The 22918-nt window shown below is 42.4% G+C and overlaps 1 protein-coding gene across 2 annotated transcripts in view; it reads left to right on the top strand.

Annotated features, from left to right (window-relative positions):
• The window catches only part of BNIP3 (BCL2 interacting protein 3), a 64924-nt gene that overhangs the window by 11705 nt on the left and 30301 nt on the right, over positions 1-22918 (top strand). For both annotated transcript variants that reach the window (XR_014225732.1, XM_082268317.1), the window contains exon 2: positions 20590-20767. Coding sequence is in view for 1 of the 2 variants with exons in the window: in XM_082268317.1 (XP_082124443.1) it covers positions 20590-20767 (178 nt within the window). In the remaining variant the exon portion in view is untranslated. The remainder of the gene's footprint in view (positions 1-20589; positions 20768-22918) is intronic.

Below are 22918 nucleotides of genomic sequence, written 5' to 3'. Positions count from 1 at the left end.
ACAATGCATTTTCGGCCGAACAGAATCTGTCGTGCAGACTTTAAAATTTTTGTTGTCCGTCACCAGAACGGCCGATTGTTCGCCAGTCAGTACAGAATTCGGCCGACAAAGAGCAGATTAGCAAGACTGGGCATGCTCAGAAAAGAAAAAACACACGGAAAGTTAACCATCACATGACCTCACTTCTGCAGTCGGCTGTTGTTGGCCGACAAAATTTGTGTGCAGTCTTTAGCACTTTTCAACCGACAGGACAGCAACGGACAAAAGACGGCCGATCGTTCGGCCGACATTCGCTACGTGTGTACGGGGCTTAACTCCCTAGATAAGCCTGTTCAGCTGTATGGAAAGAAAACAAAGCACAGCATTACCTTTCATGTGAATGGAGTAGCCCATCACAAATGATTGTTGAATCCTCAGCAGAACATACAGTACATGTGTAATACATAACAAAGGGGGAAAACCTAAAGCAGTATTAAACCCAAAAGCAAAAATGTATTCTATTGCAGCTTACCAATTCTTAGATGTGATGGCTGCATTAGTTTTCTTTTTTGGGCCCCTTTCACACATGTTGTCAGTTTATCCGTTTTTCATCCATCCATTGACAGATGAAAAACGGACATCAATGCATCTCTATGGAAAAACGGATGATCATCCATTTACATCAGTTTACATCCGCCATCATCCGTTTTTTTTTAAACTGATCAAAGTTCTATTTTTCTTCCGTTTAAAAAAACGGATCGGACAAAAACGGATGTAAACTGACAAACAGTGAGTTTTTCCTCCATTTTTGCATTGGTAGTGGATGTAAAAAAAACGGATGACCACTGATGAAAAACTGATGAATACTTCATTTTGACGTGACTGAACTGATATAATTACCTGCATGTGTGAAAGGGGCCTTTAGGCCACTGTGTGTGCATGATAAGCCCACATTAGGGGCCCGCTCACACCACATGCAAAGGGCTAAAGCAGGTACTGTTGTTTAACTACTTGCCGACCGCCGCAAGTACATATACTGCGGCGGTCAGCCCCCTCTGGGCAAAGTGATGTATCGGTACGTCACTCGCCCGCGAGCCAATAGGGGGCGCGCTCCCGCCCCCGCTCATTCACTGCCATCCCCGCGCGAGTGACAAGCGGCTCCGATGTCCACCGGCCACTCGTGATCTCCCCTGAAGAGGGAGAAAGGCAGGCGGCTGATGTAAACAAAGCCGCCTGTCATTCTCCGTGGTGTAACTGCAGAGATCATACAATCCTGCTATGTCGGATCGTATGTCTCTGGGGTTACATCAAAAGCTACGCCCCTTGACAGTTAAGCCCCGTACACACGCATCGATTATTGGCCGGGAATTTTTGGCCAACGTCCGATCGGCCGATTTTCGGCTTGTTAGTATGATGCTTCCGACAACCGACTCCGACTTTTCGGCCGAATAAAATCTGGTGTGCAGGCTATAAAATTTTTGTTGGCCGTCAACACAACGGCCGATTTTCCGTCAGTCAGTACAGATTTCGGCAGACAAAAATCTGATGAGCAAGACTGGGCATGCTCCGAGAAGAAAAAACACACGGAAAGTAAACCAGCACATGACATCACTTGTCAAGTAGATTTTTGTTGGCCGAGAAAATTTGTGTGCAGTCTAGGCACATTCCAACCAACAAAACACCACTCTGGACAAAATTCGGACGATAGGTCGGCCGATAATCGTTGCGTGTGTGCGAGGCATTAGAATCAGGCCCCTAGGGACACACTTAACCCCTGGATCTCTAATAAAGTTAACCCCTTCCCTGCCAGTGTCATTTTTACAGTAACAGTGCATATGTATAGCACTGATTACTGTAGTAATGTCACTGGTACCCCCAAAAGTGTCAAAAATGTCAGTCAAGGGTCCGATCTGTCCGCCGCAAAGTCACAGTCCCGCAAAAAAAAAATCGCAGATCGCCGCCATTACTAGTTAAAAAAAAACAAAACAATAAAAATGACATAAATCTTTGCCGTAGTTAGTAAACGCAATAACTTTTGCGTAAACCAATCAAAATAAGCTTATTGCGATTTTTTTTTTTTTTTTCACCAAAAATATGTAGCAGAAAAGAAATTGGCCTAAAATGTTAAAAAAATTTGATTTCTACATTTTCTTGGGGGGGGAATTTCATATAAAAAATGTGAAAAATATTGTTATTTTTTTCAAAACTGTCGCAATTTTTTTGTTTATAGCGAAAAAAGTAAAAATCGCACAGGTGATCAAATACCACCAAAAGAAAGCTCTGTTTGTGGGGAAAAAAAGGACATCAATTTCATTTGGGTACAGCGTTTTCGCAATTGTCCGGTAAAGTTACGCAGTGCCGAATCGCAAAATAGGCCCTGGTTTTTGAGCAGCCAAATCCTCTGGGGCTTAAGTGGTTAACGCAGTTCCAGTGCATAAACAGGGCAATTTGCTATATGTCCTATTGTTTCTGTTCACACCAATGCGTTGCATTGGTGTTTGTGCTGAAAAAGTAGAACATTTTCAGGCAATGGACTTTGTAACATTTCAACAAAGTTGGGGGAAAAAAGGAAAAAAGTGCGTGGAAACAACACATCACCCCTACACAACGCACACTACCGGCCGTGCATTTAACAAAACATAGCATGCGCCCATTGGTGTAAATGGGCCCCAACATTAATGAAATAGCCATGCCTTTCTAATTCCTAAAAATAGAAAGCAGGGGTACCAATTAGCGCAAAAACTCCTATTATTATTTCTGAATAAAACCTAAAAACGGTGATTACCGGTCATCATTTATGTACAAAGGAGTGATATCTGTGTGTTAACAGACACATACTATTGTCACTGACAGAGAAAAGTCATTCTACACCACTAAAACATTGATTTTTGTTAAAAAAAATGATAGGTTAGTGAATAAAAAGAGACATTTGACAGGTGTCAATGTCAAATATTTTTTTATTTTTATTTTTTTGTAGAATAGCAACACAATAGTGTACAATGAATGGAACATCATTAATTAAATTATTAATTACATTTATTGATAGGGGGCGTGTAAACAATAAAGGGTCAGGCAGCATTCTCATCATTGGGGGCTGTGTTCTGCCAAGCTTTACGAGGTACGTAAATGGCCCACACCTATGGTAAAGTTATTATCCAACTTTAGTCAAAGCTGTACTTATTACTGGTTCACTAGAGATGCCCCTTTCCTGCAGTTTTTGGTAGAGGTGAACTAACCTTTTAAACATAAAATAGAGAACATTGTGAGGAAAGGGGGATTGGGTGGATTTAAATCCAGAAGAGTGACTGTCCTTCCTAAACAGGGCGGTTAAGTAGAGATAAGTAAACATCCTAAAATGTGTCCTGTCATTGTTTGATTGGCTCCTGTGATCTGATTTGAAGGTGTCACATTAGCTAATATTTTTCCAACAATTTTTTTTTTCTGTTTAATTTTTTATAATATATACAAACCATGTGGGGGAGACCGCAAACGTGAAAGAAGGTGCTCTGGTCAGATGAGACCAAAATTGAGCTTTTGGGCCTAAAAGCAAAACGCTATGTGTGGCGGAAAACTAACACTGCACATCCCCACCGTGAAACACGGTGGTGGCAGCATAATGTTTTGGGGATGCTTTTCTTCAGGAGGTACAGGGAAGCTGGTCAGAGTTTATGGGAAGATGGATGAAGCCAAATACAGGGCAATCCTGTTAGAGTCCGCATAAGACTTGAGACGGCGGAGGTTCACCTTCCAGCAGGACAACGACCCTAAACATACTGCCAGAGCTATATTGGAATGGTTTAGATCAAAGCATTGTCATGGGCAAATAGACCCCAAATGTAGGTGTGAATGAGGGCAGGTCGACCCCAAATGTAGGTGTGAATGAGGGCAGGTCGACCCCAAATGTTGGGTGTGAATGAGGGCAGGTCGACCCCAAATGTTGGGTGTGAATGAGGGCAGGTCGACCCCAAATGTTGGGTGTGAATGAGGGCAGGTCGACCCCAAATGCTGGGTGTGAATGAGGGCAGGTCGACCCCAAATGTTGGGTGTGAATGAGGGCAGGTCGACCCCAAATGTTGGGTGTGAATGAGGGCAGGTCGACCCCATATGTGGGTGTGAATGAGAGCCGGTCGATCCAAAATGTGGGTGTGAATGAGGGCAGTTCGATCCCAAATGTAGGTGTGAATGAGGCCAACAGTTTACATGGGGTACACTTACTTTTTCACATTACTGTACCTCTGTAGAGTACAAAAGCCGGATCTGCTCATTGCCTATACAGGCCAATTAAAGCCAGTATCGTTTGACTTCCACTGAAGACGGTGATGTGATGAGGGATCAGATTCATGCTGTGGAGACATCACCGGATGAATATGATGAAATAACTGTACACATTGCATCATGTCTGGGTGAACGTGTTACGGCACAAACATCCTCCACAGAGGAACGTCTGTCCAAACCGAAAACAGTTTCTTATTTCTAAGCTGTTTAGATCTCTCATTATTCCATTAATATTTTTTTTTTTTCCTCAGTTCTTCAAAGCTGTTTTAGTTATCAAATTAGCCCCCCCCCCCCTTCCCATCCAGCCTCGGCATCCCTTTAATCAGGTCAGTACACCTGGGGGGTGGGAAGGGTTGGCTGGTTGCATGACCATTGTGATTGGCGGTCACATAATTGGGAGCCGGTCTTACCGATTCCCGATCATTAGTACGGACTGAGAGTTGTCTTTGAAAGCTCAATTACTGTGCTGGAAGTGAGCAGTGAGCGCACTTTTGGCACGAAAATCTCTGCCGTCTATGAACACATATGTACGACGTGTGGGTGTTAAAACCAACTCTCTTTGCTGCCGCACATTTGTGTTACGTGGGGAGTAAAAGGCTAAGTGCCCATTCATACCATATGTGTTAGGCCTTTCCTAATGCAGTCCCAATGCACAAACAAGACAATTTGCCTTCTGTTTTATTAGTTATCGACGTGCTCTGGAAAAAGTAGTGCACCGCAATGTAACCTGCTGCCATAAAGATGAGGGAACAGGATACTTTTTAACACAATCGCATGGCACAACTAGGCACATATCAGGAATATGAAATGTTGGGGTAACATATATTCTTTAATTTATGCTGTCTGCCTAAGTTCACACTTAAAAACTTATTGCATGGAACTGAATCGGTTTCTCGTGCGCGAAAACTCGGGTGGTATGGTATGCTGAATCAGTTTGTCTATGGGTCAGGAACTTGCGTGATAATGCACGCGTTACTGAACTGCAATTTAACTATATTACCAAAAGTATTGGGACACCTGCCTTTACACGCACATTAACTTTAATGGCATCCCAGTCTTAGTCCGTAGGGTTTAATATTGAGTTGACTTTAAGAGCTTCAACTCTTCTGGGAAGGCTGTCAGCAAGGTTTAGGAGTGTGTCTATGGGAATGTTTGACCATTTCTTCCAGATTCGCATTTGTGAGGTCAGGCACTGATGTTGGAAAGAAGGCTTGGCTTGCAGTCTGCACTCTAATTCATCCCAAAAGGCATTCTATCGGGTTGTGCAGGTCAGTCAAGTTCCCCCACCCCAAACTCACTCATCCATGTCCTAATGGACCTTGCTTTGTGCACTGGTGCATAGTCATGTTGGAACAGGAAGGGGCCATCCCCAAACTGTTCCCACAAAGTTTGGATCAAAAAATTGTCCAAAATCTCTTGGTATGCTGATACCTTAAGAGTTCCCCTCACTGGAACTAAGGGGCCAAGCCCATCCCCTGAAAAACAACCCCAGACCATCATCCCCCTCCACCAAATGATTCGGACCAGTGCACAAAGCAAGGTCCATAAAGACATGGATGAGCGAGTTTGGGGTGGGGGAACTTGACTGATAGAAAACCTTTGGATAAATTAGAGCTCAGACTGCGAGCCAGGGCTTCTCATCCACATCAGTCCCTAAGCTCACAAATGCGCACAAAAACAGTCAAACATTCCCATAGACACTCTCGTAAACCTTGTGGGCCTTCCCAGAAGAGATGAAGCTTTTATAGCTGCAAAGGGTGGGCCAACTCCATATTAAACACTACAAAGTAACACTTGGATGCCATTAAAGTTCATGTGGGTTTAAAGGCAGGTGTCCCAATACTTTTGGTAATATAGTGTGTATATATACAATATATATATGTATATGTATATGTGTGTGTATGTATGTATGTATGTATGTGTATGTGTGTGTGTATATATATATAACCCGAAAATCGCTCATCCATGTCTTTATGGACCTTGCTTTGTGCACTGGTGCGCAGTCATGTTGGAACAGGATGGGGCCATCCTCAAACTGTTCCCACAAAGCTGGGAGCATGAAATCATCCAAAATGTCTTGGTATGCTGGTGCCTTAAGAGTTCCCTTCACTGGAACTAAGGAGCCAAGCCCGACCCCTGAGAAACAACCCCACACCATAATCCCCCCTCCACCAAATGATTTGGACCAGTGCACAAAGCAAGGTCCATAAAAACATGGATGAAAGAGTTTAAAATAACTCATGTGGTAATTTAGTAGCGTTTTTTAGTGAATGCTAAAAACTTTGAAAAACGCTGTGCAGTATCTTAAACCATACTCGTATGCAATAAGATATCACTTTGTGAATGGAGCCCTATATCTCTAAGGCCTTGTTCGCACACAGCATACTATACCATATGCATGTACAGGGCCATGTTTACTTACGCAGGGACAGGTGTACTGTGCATCCCCGAGCTGGCAGGCCCATTCATGTCAATTGGGATGCAGCAGCTGCACGTACATAGCCACTGTGTCCCATTATTACATGCATGTAGGTGCAAGTGCATGTCCCAGAACTCACAATGTCTGCATTCAGACTCACCCACACGGATGTCCTATTGGGACAGTGTCCATGCAGCCACTGTGTCCCAATTAAGATGAATGGGGCTGTCTGCACGGGGATGCACAGAACACTTGTGCATTCCTATGTGGGCCAATGCGGCCCTGCACGTGCATACGGCATAGTACACTGTGCGAGAACAAACCCAATAGTTGCCCCCATATGATAATAATAGTAAACATTGCTGGTGCTAGATGTGAATTCTGCTCACTTTGGAGAGATTTCCTTTCATTAGCTGTTGTGTCTCAAGTGAAGGGAATTTCCCCCCAGGAGGACACAGACAGAAAAAAAAATCCCCTTTTTTTTATTTGATCCCAAATTTTTTTTGCTTTTACATAGTCTTTAAATTTGTTTTATGCCTGTAATCGGCTATAGGGGCCAATTCATACTTCCTTTGGTCTCTGAAGTGTGTTCTGCATCAGATCGCTCTTTAGAGAGGATTTGACAGGCAGAGAGGTGTTTATGTATTGCCCCCTTACAGCCTGCTTCAACCCCTTGAACCCCACACTAGTGCACCAAAATGAAGTGAATTGCATGCAGTTGTGGGGTGCTTGCAGAACAGCCCCATTCACTTGAAGCAACAGGGGGTAAGCAACAGAGGGTATGTGTACACCCCCAGCCACTGTCTCTGCAGCTAAAGGGGGAGCAGCTAGGGGGAGGTAAAAACATGGCTCCGCTGTTGGGAATTACCTCCCTTCAACCCCACAAGTGTGAACGAGCCCATAGAGTGTGCAGAGTAGTATAAGCTGACCTTTGATATACTGATAAGGGTCATGGCACACCGGTGTAAAAAGAGGTGAACGGTGGTATGAGTAATGATGTCATCTTTCATAGCACCATGGTGCAATGTGTGGGTATTGCCAATTTCAGTAAAACCAAGCGCAGGTCCTACATTTAGGGTAAAAGTCATTAAGTCCTAATCTGCTGCTCCCTACAACATGGTATTAAACAAACCCATTAATGTCGCAAACTCTGACTTATCACCCTCATTGTCTTCTGTTTACACTTCCCTGCGGAGGAGGAAGGAATGACGGATTTATATTGCCGTATTTTTCCACTCGGATTTTGTGCAATCCACATATGGTCAGCTGTTTTCATTAAAAAAATAGTATGAAGTCTTGATAAGAGACCATGAAACCTTTGTCATATTTTTTCTTCAGATGGGATTTACAGAGAAAATGACATATATTTGTGAAGCTAAAAGCTACTTGCCTAAATTTGAACTGCAGGCAGATATAACATTAATACATACATTTATTCAACTCCGTATTCATTTTTTCTTAGGCCCCTTTCACACAGGTGGACCGTTCAGATCCGCCTGTCAGTTTTTTTGGCGGATCTGAACGGTCTCCCCATGCATCTCTATGGGGCATCGGATGTCAGCGGAGACATGTCCACTGACATCTGATCCGTCAAATCTGGACGGATGGAAACCCTATTTTTCACCCGTCCAGCGGATCGGATGGGATCGGATGAGAAGGGACCGACGGTCCGTTCCCATCCGATTCACCCATGAGATGTATGGGGCTCTGACAGCTGTGTCTCCGCACAGAGTGCGGAGAACAGCTGTCATTCTCCTGCTCAGCAGGGGATCGGCCGATCGATCCCCCGCTGAGATAAACGGAGTCCACCGATGGAGCGGAGTGTGTGAAAGAGCCCTTAAAATTTTTGTTAGGTTTTCGACACGTACAAAGGACAAGAAACAAAATCAAAAAACAAAATAGGCAGCTATCACACACAGGAGCAGGCCAAGTCAAAAATAAACCAATGTACAAAAACAAAAAACTTTCCATCAACTGTGTTTACTCTTTTTAAATCACAATGACAACAGAAACTACCAAAATCACCCTGATCAAAAGTTTACATACCCCGGTGATTTTGGCCTAAAAACATGCACACAAGTTGACCCAAAAGGGTTTGAATGGCTATTGAAGGCAACCATCCTCACTTGTGATCTGTTTGCTTGTAATTAGTGTGTGTATAAAAGGTCGGTGAGTTTCTGGACTCCTGACATACCCTTGCATCTTTCATCCAGTGCTGTACTGACGTTTCTGGATTCTGAGTCATGAGGAAAGCAAAAGATTTGTCAAAGGATCTGTGGGAAAAGGTAGTTGAACTGTATAAAACAGGAAAGGGATATAAAAAGATATCCAAGGAATTGAGAATGTCAATTAGCAATTTTTCAAACTCTAATCAAGAAGTGGAAAATGAGGGTTCTGTTGAAACCAAACCACGGTCAGGTGTACCAACTAAGATTTCAGCCACAACTGCCATGAAAATTGTTCGGGATGCAAAGAAAAACCCACAAATAACTTCAGGTGGAATACAGGACTCTCTGAAAACATGTGGTGTGGCTGTTTCAAGATGCACAATAAGGAGGTACTTGAAGAAAGCTGGGCCGCAGGGTCTAGTCGACAGAAGAAAGCAAATACTACGCAAATGCCACAATGTATCCTGCTTACAATACGCCAAACAGCACAGAGACAAGCCTCAAACCTTCTGCCACAAAGTCATTTGGAGTGATGAGACCAAAATTGAGCTTTTTGGCCACAACCATAAACACTACATTTGGAGAGGAGTCAACAAGGCCTATGATGAAAGGTACACCATTCCTACTGTGAAACACGGTGGATCGCTAAAGTTTTGGGAATGTGTGAGCTACAAAGGCACAGGAAATTTGGTCAGAATTGATGGCAAGATGAATGCAGTATGTTATCAAACAATACTGGAGGAAAATTTGCATTCATCAGCCCGGAAGCTGCGCATGGGACGTACTTGGACATTCCAACATGGCAATGATCCTAAACACAAGGCCAAGTGGACCTGTAATTGGCTACAGCAGAATAAAGTGAAGGTTCTGGAGTGGCCATCTCAGTCTCCTGACCTAAATATCATTGAGCCACTCTGGGGAGATCTCAAACATGCAGTTCATGCAAGACAGCCCAAGGATTTACAGGAACTGGAGGCTTTTTGCCAGGATGAATGGGCAGCTTTATCATCTGAGAAGATAAAGAGCCCTATCCACAAATACCACAAAAGACTTCAAGCTGTCATTGATGTTAAAGGGGGCAATACACGGTATTAAGAACTGGGGTGTGTAAACTTTTGATCAGGGTCATTTGGGTAGTTTCTGTAAACACAGTTGATTGATAATAAATGGCTTCAGCCAAACACTAACCATGAGTGAAAAAAAAGTATTTGTATTATCATTCATAGTCTCGGAAAAATGGCCAAGAAATCATAAATTCTGCCAGGGTAAACTTATGAGCACAACTGTAGCTGCAAAGGGTGGGCCAACTCAATATTGAAACCTACAGACTAAGACTGAGATGCCATTAAAGTTCATGTGCGTGTAAAGGCAGGTGTCCCAATACTTTTGACAATAAAGTGTGTGTGTGTGTGATGGCAGCGCTAGCACGTCAGCAAGATTGCAGGGTAGATCCTGTGTAAATGGGTGGGCACTCTGTACTATTGAACCAGAACTTTATACCCTGATTCCTGGAGCCTACTAGCTATGGAAATGCGATGGGCAAAATACAAGATACGGTCTCGTTGTTCATCAGTAAATGTTAGGTCTTAGTCGCTCTCCCACTGTTGCAAAAATGGTGGCACATAGCCCTCTGGCGGCTTAGACAGGATGAAGTATGTTTTGGAGAGAGCGTTACACAGAGAGCACGGGTTTACTCTGTATTCTTTAATAAATCAGTACATTTATTATTTTAAAGCAGACCCCCCCCCATCCTTCTCTTTAAAAATGGAAATAATATTTTAAATATGTGTATATAAAGCAAATGCATCTTACATATATGCATGCACTGCACTGTTTTTCTTTTCTTTCTGCTCCTGCACCACCAAAGTTAACGTCATCAGGGGCCCAGATTCTTTTTTCTTGTTTCTTATTTCAGCCCACCAATAAAGGTCTACTGTGCATGCACTAGGTGAAGCACATGACAACATGTGCCATATGATATTACAGTCATATAAAATAAAAAGTTCTCTTTTTATCAACAAATGAGTGTAATATTGTGCGGCACATCCATGAGATGAGGCCCATGACCTCATGCGCTTCAGCTAGCGCGTGTGTATTATGACAGCACTGTGGGATTTTTTGAGATCTTGCAGTTTAGGAGCAAGATTTCCCTGAAGGCACTAGTAATGTTGCCTTCCCAGGAGGCATCTCAGCGGCTAAGCTACCTAACTACTGCCTTCAGGGAAACCAGAAATGAGTGGAAAAAAAGTTACGTAAAAGCACAAAACCTCTTTCTAAAGAAACCAGTGCAAAGATGCATGCTGATGTGAAATTTAGTAAAAGAGGGAAAGGTTCTGGTTAAAGTCTAATTCATCCTTTTGCAAAAATAAATAAATAAATGCACCATCATTATTTATTTTAAAAAAATTTCCATTTTATTTTTATTTTTTTGTATTGGAGTCTGCAAAGCATTTCAACCATGGCCAGCAGATCGTGGGTGCAATGCACAGACTTCTGCAGACTATTCCTCCAGGTGCAGGTCCATATGGAGGTACAGATCATTAGGTATGGGGCTAGAGGAAGTATCAAGGAACTACAAGTGCAGTGATGTCACCACACTTGTGCTCTATTGAGAACGGTGAGTCCCATCTGCTGTGGTGGCAGATGGAACTTGTAGTTTATTTATTTATAGGTCTCTGGTAAAACTGAAATAATGACAAGGATGCTGTGGGCAGAAGAACCCCTGGATTGTGGAAGGAAGGGGGGTGGTGTGGTGGGGGATACAGGCTGTGACCATGTTTTATGCTGCACCCTAAATTGGGGTGTAACATGAAACATGGTAAGAAAATGGATTTCTCTTGTAAATGCAGCTAGTGCATTAACCTGAATTTGACCTGGTATTGGCCTCCTTGCAATGCCATATACAGTAGCACTCAGGTTGGAAAAAGGGGGGGGGGGGGACAGAATTGGGAGCCAATCCAGTGTTCTGCATGCAAATGTGGTAAAAAGGATGCTTGCTAATAGGATGATAGAACAGTGAGGGGTTGGGGGTGGAGAGAGGACACAGGTCTATCCTTTTATACAGATTATATTCCTAACAGAGAAAGTGGTGTCATCCTCCTGGATTGTCTGATTTAATTTTCTTCGACTGGATGGATAAAAATAAAAACTCATTGGCTGGTAAAACCCTCTTACTTTCATGTATTTTAACAGTGTATTTAGCTGTTTACTTTGAATTTGACATCAGTATTATTCTTGCATATTGATGCACCATTTGGAGGGAAAAAAATATTTTTCATGTTGTTTTGAGCTGCTTAAAAAGTTGTTTAAGATGCAGGGTCAAAAAATGCAGGATAGTTGTGGAGGAAAGAAGAACAAAAGGCCTTTAAAAAAGGAACGTGGTGGAGGAAAGCAGGATAGCAGGTCTAAAAGAGGAACAGTTTTGGAGGGAGAAGAAAAGAGAGTCTAAAAAAGATAGTTTTGGGGGAAAGGACAGCAAATTTAAAAAGTGACAGTTGTGGGGGGAAAAAAGAGAGGGGGGCCATAAAGTGAGACTGTTTTGGGGAAAGAAGGACAGAGGGCCTAAATAATAGACAGTTTTGGGGGGAAACCAGGACAGAAGGTCTAAAATAGGGAAATGTGTGGAGGAAAGGACAGTGGGTCCAAAAGAACGACCGTTGTGGCAGAGAGGACGACAGCAGGTCTAAGAGGGGACATTTGTGGCGGAAAGAAGGACAGGGGGTTTAGAGGAGAGAACTACAGCAGGTCTAAGAGGGGACATTTATGGCGGAAAGAAGGACAGAGGGTCTAAAAGAGAGACAATTTGTGGAGGAGAGAAGGACAGAAGGTCTATGGTGGGACATTTGTTGAGGAAAGAAAGATGGGGTCTAAAAGAGAGACTGTTGAGGAGAGGACAGCAGGTTAATAACGGGACATTTATGGAGGAAAGAACGACAGAGGGTCTAAAAGGGACAGTTGAGGAGAGAATGACAGCAGGCCTAAGTCAGGAATTTTGTAAAGAAAAGAGGGACATAGATTCTAGAAGAGAAACCGTTGTGGAGAAGAGGACAGCAGGTTTGACGGGAAATTTGTGGAGGAAAGAATGACAGGGGGTCTAAAAGAATGACAGTTGTGGAGGAGAGGACAGCATGTTTTAAGATGGGACATTTATGAAGGAAAGAATGACGGAGGTTCTAAAAGAGAGACCATTGTGAAGGACAGGACAGCAGGTCTAAAATGGGACATTTGTAGAGTAAAGGACAGGGGGTTTAAAAGAATGACAGTTGTGGAGGATAGAAGGACAGCAGGTCTAAGATGGCACAGTTGTGGAGGAGAGAAAGACAGCAGGTTTTTGATTGGATATCTGTGAAGGAGAAAAGGACAGAGTCTAAAGCCTCGTACACACGCAACGAATTTCCGCCGACCGGTCGTCCATCTTTTGTCCAGAGTGGTGTTTTGTTGGTTGGAATGTGCTCTAGACTGCACACGAATTTTCTCGCACGCCAAAATTCTACTTCAGAAGTGATGTCATGTGTTGGTTTGCTTTCTTTGTGTTCTTTCATCTCTGAGCATGCCCAGACTTGCTCATTAGATTTTTCCCTGTCGAAATCAGTACTGACTGCACGAAAATTGGACGTGATTTGACAGAGGACAAAAATTTTATAGCCTGCACACCAGATTTTTTTCGGCTGAAAAGTCGGAGTCGGTTGTCAGAAACATCATACTAACAAGCCGAAAATCGGCGGATCGGTCGTCGGACGAAAATTCCTGGCCGAATTTTGACGCGTGTGTACGAGGCTTAAAAGAACATCGGCTGTGGAGGAGAAAAGGACAGCAGGTCTAAGATGGGACAGTTAGACAGAGGTCCTAAAAGAGGGATTATTGTGGAAAAAAAGAAGAGCTGAGGATCAAAACCGGGCCAGTTGTGGTGGAATGAAGGACAGCAAAAACCGAAATACAAAGAGTTATAGTTTTGGAGAAAAGGAGAGGGGTCCTTAAACAGGGCAAGTTGAGTGGTCCTAAGTCTTATGTTGACCATCCCTTAGAAGGAGAGGTAATGAGTTTGTTGAGGAACTTGGGGCTGCTACTTGTGTTCAGAAATTGTTTTTCAGAACAATTTTTTAATCTTGTCCACAGAACACTTGTCATTAGGGCATTGCATAGGTTGCAGTACTTTGTGGCATGTAGTGAGTTTGCATTTGACCTTAGACCTACAGGAAAGACCGTATCTGTATATTTCATGTGCCCGGGTTTTAGGGGCTCCTGAAAGCACTGAAGTCACTAGTGGGAAATACTGCCAACTGGTGCTGCCTACTGCCCTGTTGCGAGAGGTTCGTTTCAAAAAGATATGTTTCTAAAGCAAGTTTTGCTAGAAATAGCCCACCCATTGTTGGTAAACTCTGATGAACTGAATGACCTGCCGGCTTAGTATATTTCAATGGGGAGGTTTCACCATCCTGGCTCCCCCCTGTCTTTCTTATTGCATTCTCTGCAGTATAAAATCATTCAGACTCGATCAAGGCAGCAAAAATTTCAAATCCCTTTAATTGATGTTTACTAACCATGGAGTACACTATGAAGTACTGGAGTTGGCACATTCTGTGCCTTCATGGTGTAAACAAACTTGTGAGTCAACTAAGATCAAGGACAATTTTTCAGGCATTGAGACACCGCTATTCACTCCAAGGGATCAGATGGTCACTCTATTCTCTAATTAGCTGACGATCTGGTTAAATATTTCCTCTTATGTGTTGGTTGGCTTCTAGTAACAGCTTAGCTCATATTGTATTGCTATTTTTAGCTGAACTTTTGTTCCCTTGTCTTCAGAGTAAGGTGAAAACAAAGCCATGTGACTGCAGTCAGTTGATTTCCACATCTAATACAGAGAGTTTACATTGAATGGAGAGATGACAGTGATAGTATGAAGGTATGCCGAGCTGTGACGCTTGTTGTGTTCCTTTTGTTCCCAGTAGATGCCGTAACCGTTCTGCGAGTTAATAATAAATCTGCTGATGTTTATCCTTCGAGCTGAACCTATATGGCCTCTTTTGTTTTGTAATAACTTTAAAGTAGAACTCTAGTTTTCAGAATTTAACTTATGTGGGCTAGGAGATCATTAGGAGGATCCCATCCTTGATTTTCTCTGCATTTTATCATATAACACACAAGCCGATGCTTAAAATGCATCTATAGCCACAACTTTTTAGATAGACTGTGGAAAGATTTGAACCCTTGTCAAGAGTTACAGCTGTCTGGGGCTCCGTTAACTAGATCCTACCTTAAGCCCGGTACACTCAATCAGAATATCGTACAAAGAATACTGCTTTTGATGCGATCGTACCATAATATGTTTGTTAGTACGCAGCTTTCGTCTGAAATTTTCAGAAGGGACAAACACGAAAATTTTTCTCGTATGATACAAGATCGTACAATTTTCGTTTTTAATCAGTCCGTTTTCGTCCGAAAATACAATACAACACATTACAGCTGACAGAGGCTCTCGCTTAACTGGAACAAGTCTGTTTTTACAAATGTTTGACCACATATGTTCTAGCGCCCGTTAATTTAACGGGCTTAATGTCTAGTCCTATATAATAATAATAAGAATATTGTCTTCTCATTTTTATATCTTTTAGCTTTTGTAGTCAACACCTAAGATATATATATATTTTTTTTTTCTCAAGACAGATTTGGCTTTAATTTAATAGCAGATTTAAATACATGTTTATTATAAAATATTTTTATATTTTTATTTTCTAGGTTTTAGTGTTAAACATGGGGGGGGGGGGGAGTTTGCTATTTTTAAAATAAAAAAAAAAAAAGAGAGACTTTAATATCACTTTAAGTTTAGTTAGTGACATAAGCTATTGCAAAGTCATTCACAATTTTAACAATCGCAAACCTGTAAAAAAGTTGCCATGCTAAAATTTTTTTACACAAGGCAATTATTTTATCTTGTATGTGCTGCAATGTAGCGTTGAAGATTGAATAAGAGCGGTTCACACTGAGGCGACACGACTCCTTACTACTTCGGGGGCGACTTGTGCATTCCATTGCACCACGACTTCGGAGCGACTTGCAGGGACTTCACATAATGGAAGTCTATGCAAGTCGCTCCGAGGTTGCCCCGAAATGGTACAGGACCCTTTTTCTAAGTCGGAGTGACTTGTGTCGCTCCTATTAGAACGGATCCTGTAGCGGTCAATGGACCGCGAGGGAGCGTGACTTGTCAGGCTGACAAGTCTCCTGACAAGTCACGCTAGTGTGAACCGGCTCTAAAGCTCTCCTAAAGTAAAATATAAATATATAATACTTTTTTGCTATGTGATATAATTGTAATTGGTGGGCTTTGATAGTTATCTTTTTGGGTAAATATCTGGGGCTACGATCTATTTTATAATTTCCAGTTACAATTACATAACATTCCAGAAAAATACTTTTTTATACTTACCTGCTCTGTGCAGTTGCTTTTGCACAGGACAGCCCAGATCCTCCCCTTCTCAGGTCCCTTGCTGGCACTCCTGGCCCCTCCCTCCTGCCAAGTGTCCCCACAGCAAGTAGCTTGCTATGGGGGCTCCCGAGCCAAGCCACTGCTATGTGTGTCCATTCAAACGCTGAGCCACGGTTAAGCCATGCCCCCTCTCTCTCCTCATTGGCTCACTGACTTTGAGCAGCGGGAGCCAATGGTGCCTGCTGCTGTTTCTCAGCCAATCAGGAGGGAGATTACAGCCGAGACTCTTGCGTAACATTGCTGGATCCAGATAAAGCTTGGGTTAGCATTGGGGGGGGGGGGGGGTTTGGCTGGGGGGGGGGGGGGTTTGGCTGAGAGGGGGTTGCTGCACACAGAAGGTTTTTTATCTTATTTGCATAGAATTCATTGAGATAAAAAAAACCTTCTGCCTTTAGGACCACTTTAAGTCTATCCTTCACTAACAGGGTGTCCTCTGATGGGTTCCCCAAACAAACAGACCATTTTAGTATGTTTTTGGTGTTCTGTCAGCAGTCAGCCTTTTCACCCAGCAGCAGGCTGTCACAGCACAGAGAGTGGCAGAGAGGGCTCTGAGCATCAGTTAGCCCACAAAGGACTGTGAACAGCTAAGAATAATAATGAGGTCTGCCTACCAGGTAAGATCCTAGGAATGGAGGCTTTATAATGCCTCTGGGCTCCAGGACACAAAACAGAACTTTTTAAGATTCTGATAAAACGATAAACTTTGTTTCCCTCATAGCAGACACAACGCATATATACCATCCACATTCCTGCCAACCAATTCCCTTTAATATACACTCACTGGCCACTTGTTTAGGTACACCTTGCTAGTAACGGTGTGGACCCCCCTTTGCCTTCAGAACTGCCTTAAAATGATTGTAAAGTCTTGTTTTTTTTCCTATAAAAATAACAAACAAGTTATACTTGCCTGCTCTGTGCACTTGGATTTGCACAGAGCAGCCCAGATCCTCCTCTTCTCAGGTCCCTCTTCTGTGCTCCTGGCCCCTCCCTCCTGTCAAGTGCCCCCACAGCAAGCAGAGTGCTATGGGGGCAACCAAGCCAAGTCACAGCTCCCTGTGTCCATTTAGACATGGAGCCCCGACCCGCCACCCTCTCTCTCCTGATTGGCTAGCTGACTTTGATTGACAGTAGCGACAGCCAATGGTGCTGCTGCTGTGTCTCAGCCAATCAGGAGGAAGAATCTGGGACGGCTGAGACACTCGTAGACATCGCTGGACAGAGGGTGCTCAGGTAAGTATTAGGGGGGCTGAGGGGGTAGCTGCATACAGAAGGTTTTTTTATCTTAATGCAAAGAATGCATTAAGATAAAAAAACCTTCTGACTTTATAACTCCTTTAATCCTTCATGGCATAAATTCAACAAGGTGCTGAAAACATTCCTCAGAGATTTTGGTCCATATTGACAGGATAGCATCTTGCAGTTGTTGCAGATTTATCGGCTGCATATCCATGATGTGAATCTCCCATTGCACCACATCTCAAACGTGCTCTATTGGATTAAGATCTGGGGATTGTGGAGGCCATCGGAGTACAGTGACCTCATTGTCACGTTAAAGAAACCAGTGGTGAGATGGTTTGAGCTTTGTGACATGGTGCATTATCCTGCTGGAAGGAGCCATCAGAAGATGGGTACACTGCAGTCATAAAGGGATGGACATGGTCAGCAACAATACTCAGGTAGGCCGTGGCATTTAAATAATGCTCAGTTGGCACTAAGGGGCCCAAAGTGTGCCAAGAAAATATTCCCCACACTATAAGACCACCAGCCTGAACTGTTGATAGATCCATGCTCCCATGTTTTGACCCTGCCATCTGAATGTCGCAGCTGAAATCAAGACTCATTTTGATGGGGTAGGTTTGTTTTAACAGTGAGAGGCAGAATAAAAACAAAAAAAATAAAATCCATAAAAACTTATTTCAAAAAGTTTATAAATTGATTTGCATTTTAATGAGTGAAATAAGTATTTGATCCCTTCGCAAAACATTGACCTAGTGCTTGGTGGCAAAACCCTTGTTGGCAATCACAGAGGTCAGAAATCTCTTGTATTTGGCCACCAGGCTTGCACTCATCTCAGGAGGGATTTTGTCGCACTGCTCTTTGCAGATCTTCTCCAAGTCATTAAGGCTTGAACCTTCAACTCCCTCCACATATTTTCTATGAGATTAAGGTCTGAGGACTGGATAGGCCATTCCAGGACCTTAATGTGCTTCTTCTTGAGCCACTCCTTTGTTGTCTTAGCCGTGTGTTTTGGGTCATTGTCATGCTGGAATACCCATCCACGACCCATTTTCAATGCCCTGGCTGAGGGAAGGAGGTTCTCACCCAAGATATGACGGTACATGGCCCTATCCATTGTCCCTTTTTATAAGGTGAAGTTGTCCTGTCCCCTTAGCAGAAAAACAGCCCCAAAGCATAATGTTTCCACCTCCATGTTTGAAGGTGGGGATGGTGTTCTTGGGGTCATAGTCAGCATTCCTCCTCCTCCAAACATGGCAAGTTAAGTGGATGCCAAAGAGCTTAATTTTGGTCTCCTCTGACCACCACACATTCACTCAGTTCTCCTTTGGATCATTCAGATGTTCATGAGCAAACGTCAGACAGGCCTGTGCATGTGCTGTCTTAAGCAGGGGGACCTTGCGGGCTCTGCAGGATTTCAGTCCTTCAAGGCGTTGTGCATTTTCTTTGTGACTATGGTCCCAGCTGCCTTGAAATCATTGACAAGATTTTCCCTTGTTGTTCTGGGTTAATTCCTCACTGTTCTCATGATCATTGAAACTCCACAAGGTGAGATCTTGCATAGAGCCCCATACCGAGGGTAATTATCAGTTATTTTGTGTTTCTTCCATTTGCGAATAATCGCACCAACTGCTGTCACTCTCTCACCAAGCTGCTTAGTGATGGTCTTGTAGCCTATTCCAGCCTTGTGTAGGTTTACAATCTTGTCCCTGGCGTCTTTGGACAGCTCTTTGGTCTTGGCCATGGTGGAGAGTTTGGAATCTGATTGATTGCTTCGGTGGATAGGTGTCTTTTATACAGGTAGCAAGCTGAGATTAGGAGCACTCCCTTTAAGAGAGACGCCGTTGTAGTCCAGATTACCATTAGTGGAGTTGCATGCATGTTATGTGAGCTATGGGAGTGTCGAGGGTTTTATTGATAATTTAGCTGTACTTGTTATGCCCAAACAAGTAACGGACTAATGTCCCTTGCCGCTGAAGGTGTAATGTATTATGGGACATTCACTATGAAAAGTAAAGGAAAAGAAAAAAAAATGAGCTGACCCCAATTATAAAAGTGAAAAAAAAAAAAACGTAATTTTTGTACAGTGTGGGGCAGAAGAAAAGGGTAGTGGCTTCATCTGTTCTTTGGTCTCTGGAGTATTGCGTTACAGTACCTTTGCCTTAGTGATTTCAAGCCTCCAGAGGCTGTTTACTCCTCTTGACATCACTCATGCCCATGGCTGGATTAGCAAAATGAAAATCTGACTTAATATTGGAGGTGCATCGAATGGAAATTTTGGTGCCGCAAATGACAGTTTTAAAAAATATATACAGTGTCTCACAAAAGTTAGTACACCCCTCACATTTTTGTAAATATTTTATTATATCTTTTCATGTGACAACACTGAAGAAATTACACTTTGCTACAATGTAAAGTAGTGAGTGTACAGCTTGAATAACAGTGTAAATTTGCTGTCCCCTCAAAATCACTCAACACACAGCCAATAATGTCTAAACCGCTGGCAACAAAAGTGAGTACACCCCTAAGTGAAAATGTCCAAATTTGGAGCATTACATTGCTATGCCAAAAAGAGCCCTCTTCTTCTTCGTTGATGGAATGGAAAACGTGAGAAGTTTGGCTTTTCTCCTGTACCAACCTATTTTTGCTAACAGGGGCTCCCTGCATATATTTGAGAAGATTTGGGGTCATTGGTCTACCTCACCTCACCTCTGGTTTCATCCACTGATGGTCAGTGAGTCAGGAGACTATATTCGTAATGTTCTGTGATATGGACACTTCTCTTTACAAATTTCATAGCACCTTGTACACACCCATTGATGAAAGGCATGAGACTTTATTTCTTTATTATAATTTCAATGTGTTGCATATGTATGCTTTTTTTTTTTATAATTGTTTCTTTTTTTCTCAGCAAAATTAATAAAATAAAAAATTAGGTTTCATAAAAAAAAAAAAAAATTCCATTTCTGGTTTCTATTTTAATAGTCTTTTTAACTAATTCTATTTTATCTTTCAACCTATAGGTTCCTGGGTAGAGCTGCACTTCAACAACAACGGTCATGGTGGAGTACCACCATTAGTGGGCCAAGAGCAAGTGCCAGCCTCAATCTCTATTCATAATGGTGACATGGAAAAAATACTTCTGGATGCCCAGCATGAGTCTGGACGAAGCAGCTCCAGAGAGAGTTCACATTGTGACAGGTATATATTATTGAATATATTTAAGTCAGCAGCTACAAATAATGCAGCTGCTGACTTTTAAAGATCAGGTACTTAACATTGTCTGAGTCCAGTGCTGTCTTCCCGCAGCCAGTTCTTCTTACCACTGTGGGTCCTCGCCACTGCCATATTGGATATGGCAGCTGGCTGTGGCTTCCTGAGAAACCACAACTGGCTCCCCATTGTAGATGACTGAGCTCACTTTGCAATTTCTGAATGGTTTTGCAGCTTCCTGGAACATGTGACATGTGACATATCCCAGAAGGCTACAGTGGAGGGGGCAGGACAAGCAGGGTCATACTTATTTTGGCAAGGAGTATGGAAGTGGGAGTGGGTACCTGTGACAGACCCAACCCAGGCAAGGGCTTTTGGAGGGGAATGCAGGGTAGTCTCTTACCTAATGACTATGGGCCCTGCCTTTTAATGGGGCTCTATTCTTGGGAGGTGTGTGCCTGGGAGACCCTTGGAGTGGTCTCGCTTCGGATTCAGGTCCATGTCTCCCTGAAACTCACAGATTTTGGAAACCTAAGACGAGGATACAGATTTAGGGCATTTGTGCTCAAACCAGTAATGACTGCTTCACCTCCTCCTAGACTGTTAGACTCAGAGCAGATGTTAATATAATATGCTCTAAACAACCTGATGCTGGGGTCTTCTGCTATATTCTGTTTACTAAGGTGCCTTTCTCTAATGGTATCATTTTGCCATTGTATGCCTCCTAGGTGTGAATTCCCATTGGTAATTAAGTAACCTATTGTTTCTGTTTGTCTGATAATCCTTTTAGGGATTTGGATGGCCCTGGGTCTTCTTACTGGGGAACTGGTGCCGAACGGTCTGGGTGGGCACTGAGTCACCTAGGCTTGTCTAGGTGACTATTTGTTAATTAGCTTACTGTTTCATTAGATTACTGTTTATGTTGGTTGTTCTAGATGTGCTAATGATATTACTGTTTACAGTTGAATTGTTAAGAGTAATGTGATCAGGCTCTTACCTTGCTGCCCCCCAAAAAAAACTGTAACTCAGTTAAAGGCTGGGGTGGAGGAAGCAAACCAGTGGGACTTTACTATTTGAGTAACATTCTACTTTAAGCAATTTCCATAGTTCCTGTACTGTGACTTACCTTTTGTAGAGATGTGGCTGCTTTTTAGAATTCACTTGAATAAAGTCACCACCAGTGCAAGGTGGATTCTGATTGGTTGCTATGGGTCCTGCACATTGCATTTAGAGTATTGCTCCTTGTAATGATTTATTGAATAAGGTCTCAGATACCCAGAGCAGTAGGTTTGTCAAAAATATATATAACTGTAAAGTTTTGTATGCATTTGAAATGCACACAGCTTGTATTTTCCCATATTATACATAAACAAGAAACGTGTCAGAATACACAAAAGGCATCTAGAAAAGGTCCCAGGGCCTGCACTTGGATAAGGTACACCCCATAAGGTACAGAATACTCTGTTGCTGGGCTTCTAATTTTGAAAATCAAAGGGAATGTGCAGTGATTTTGTACATATTATCTTTTATATATCATAGGTAAAAAGGCGCTGGTAATCTTAATATATCACGTGTTATAAAAATTAATAGGTGATTTAAAGTGTAATATATGTGATTAAAAATTGCTACAAATATATATATGATCTACTATTGGTGCAATTAGCAAAGAAAAGTGCATACCAGTGCAATTTCAATTCAGAAGTGTTTGTGCTTCTCAAAGTAAATTAATCCACAAAGGTGTGGATCAGTGAACCAATAAATAGATATATAAAGAATTCCATACAAAAATCACATAAGAATATATAAAAATATAAATATATAAATGTGCTCCAAGTAGTGTTTAAAAGTCCAGGCAATAGCATGCAATCAAAATTGTGCTTGGTGGATTCTTATTAATCCCTTCACAGTGCTCCAGGTGCTGGGATGTGACAACCGTCAATTAAGAAGTGCTTGTGCTTCTCAAAGTAAATGAATCCACAAAGGTGTGGATCAGTGAACCAATAAATAAATATATAAAGAATTCCATACAAAAATCACATAAGGATATATAAAAAAATCACATAAGAATATATAAAAAAGTATAAATATATAAATGTGCTCCAAGTAGTGTTTAAAAGTCCAAGCAATAGCATGCAATCA

The sequence above is a fragment of the Pelophylax lessonae genome (genome assembly GCF_965119305.1).
Source record: "Pelophylax lessonae genome assembly, chromosome: 9".
NCBI lineage: Eukaryota > Metazoa > Chordata > Amphibia > Anura > Ranidae > Pelophylax > Pelophylax lessonae.
The sequence above is the reverse complement of the archived record's forward strand: the minus strand, read 5'-3'. Positions and strand labels throughout refer to the sequence as shown.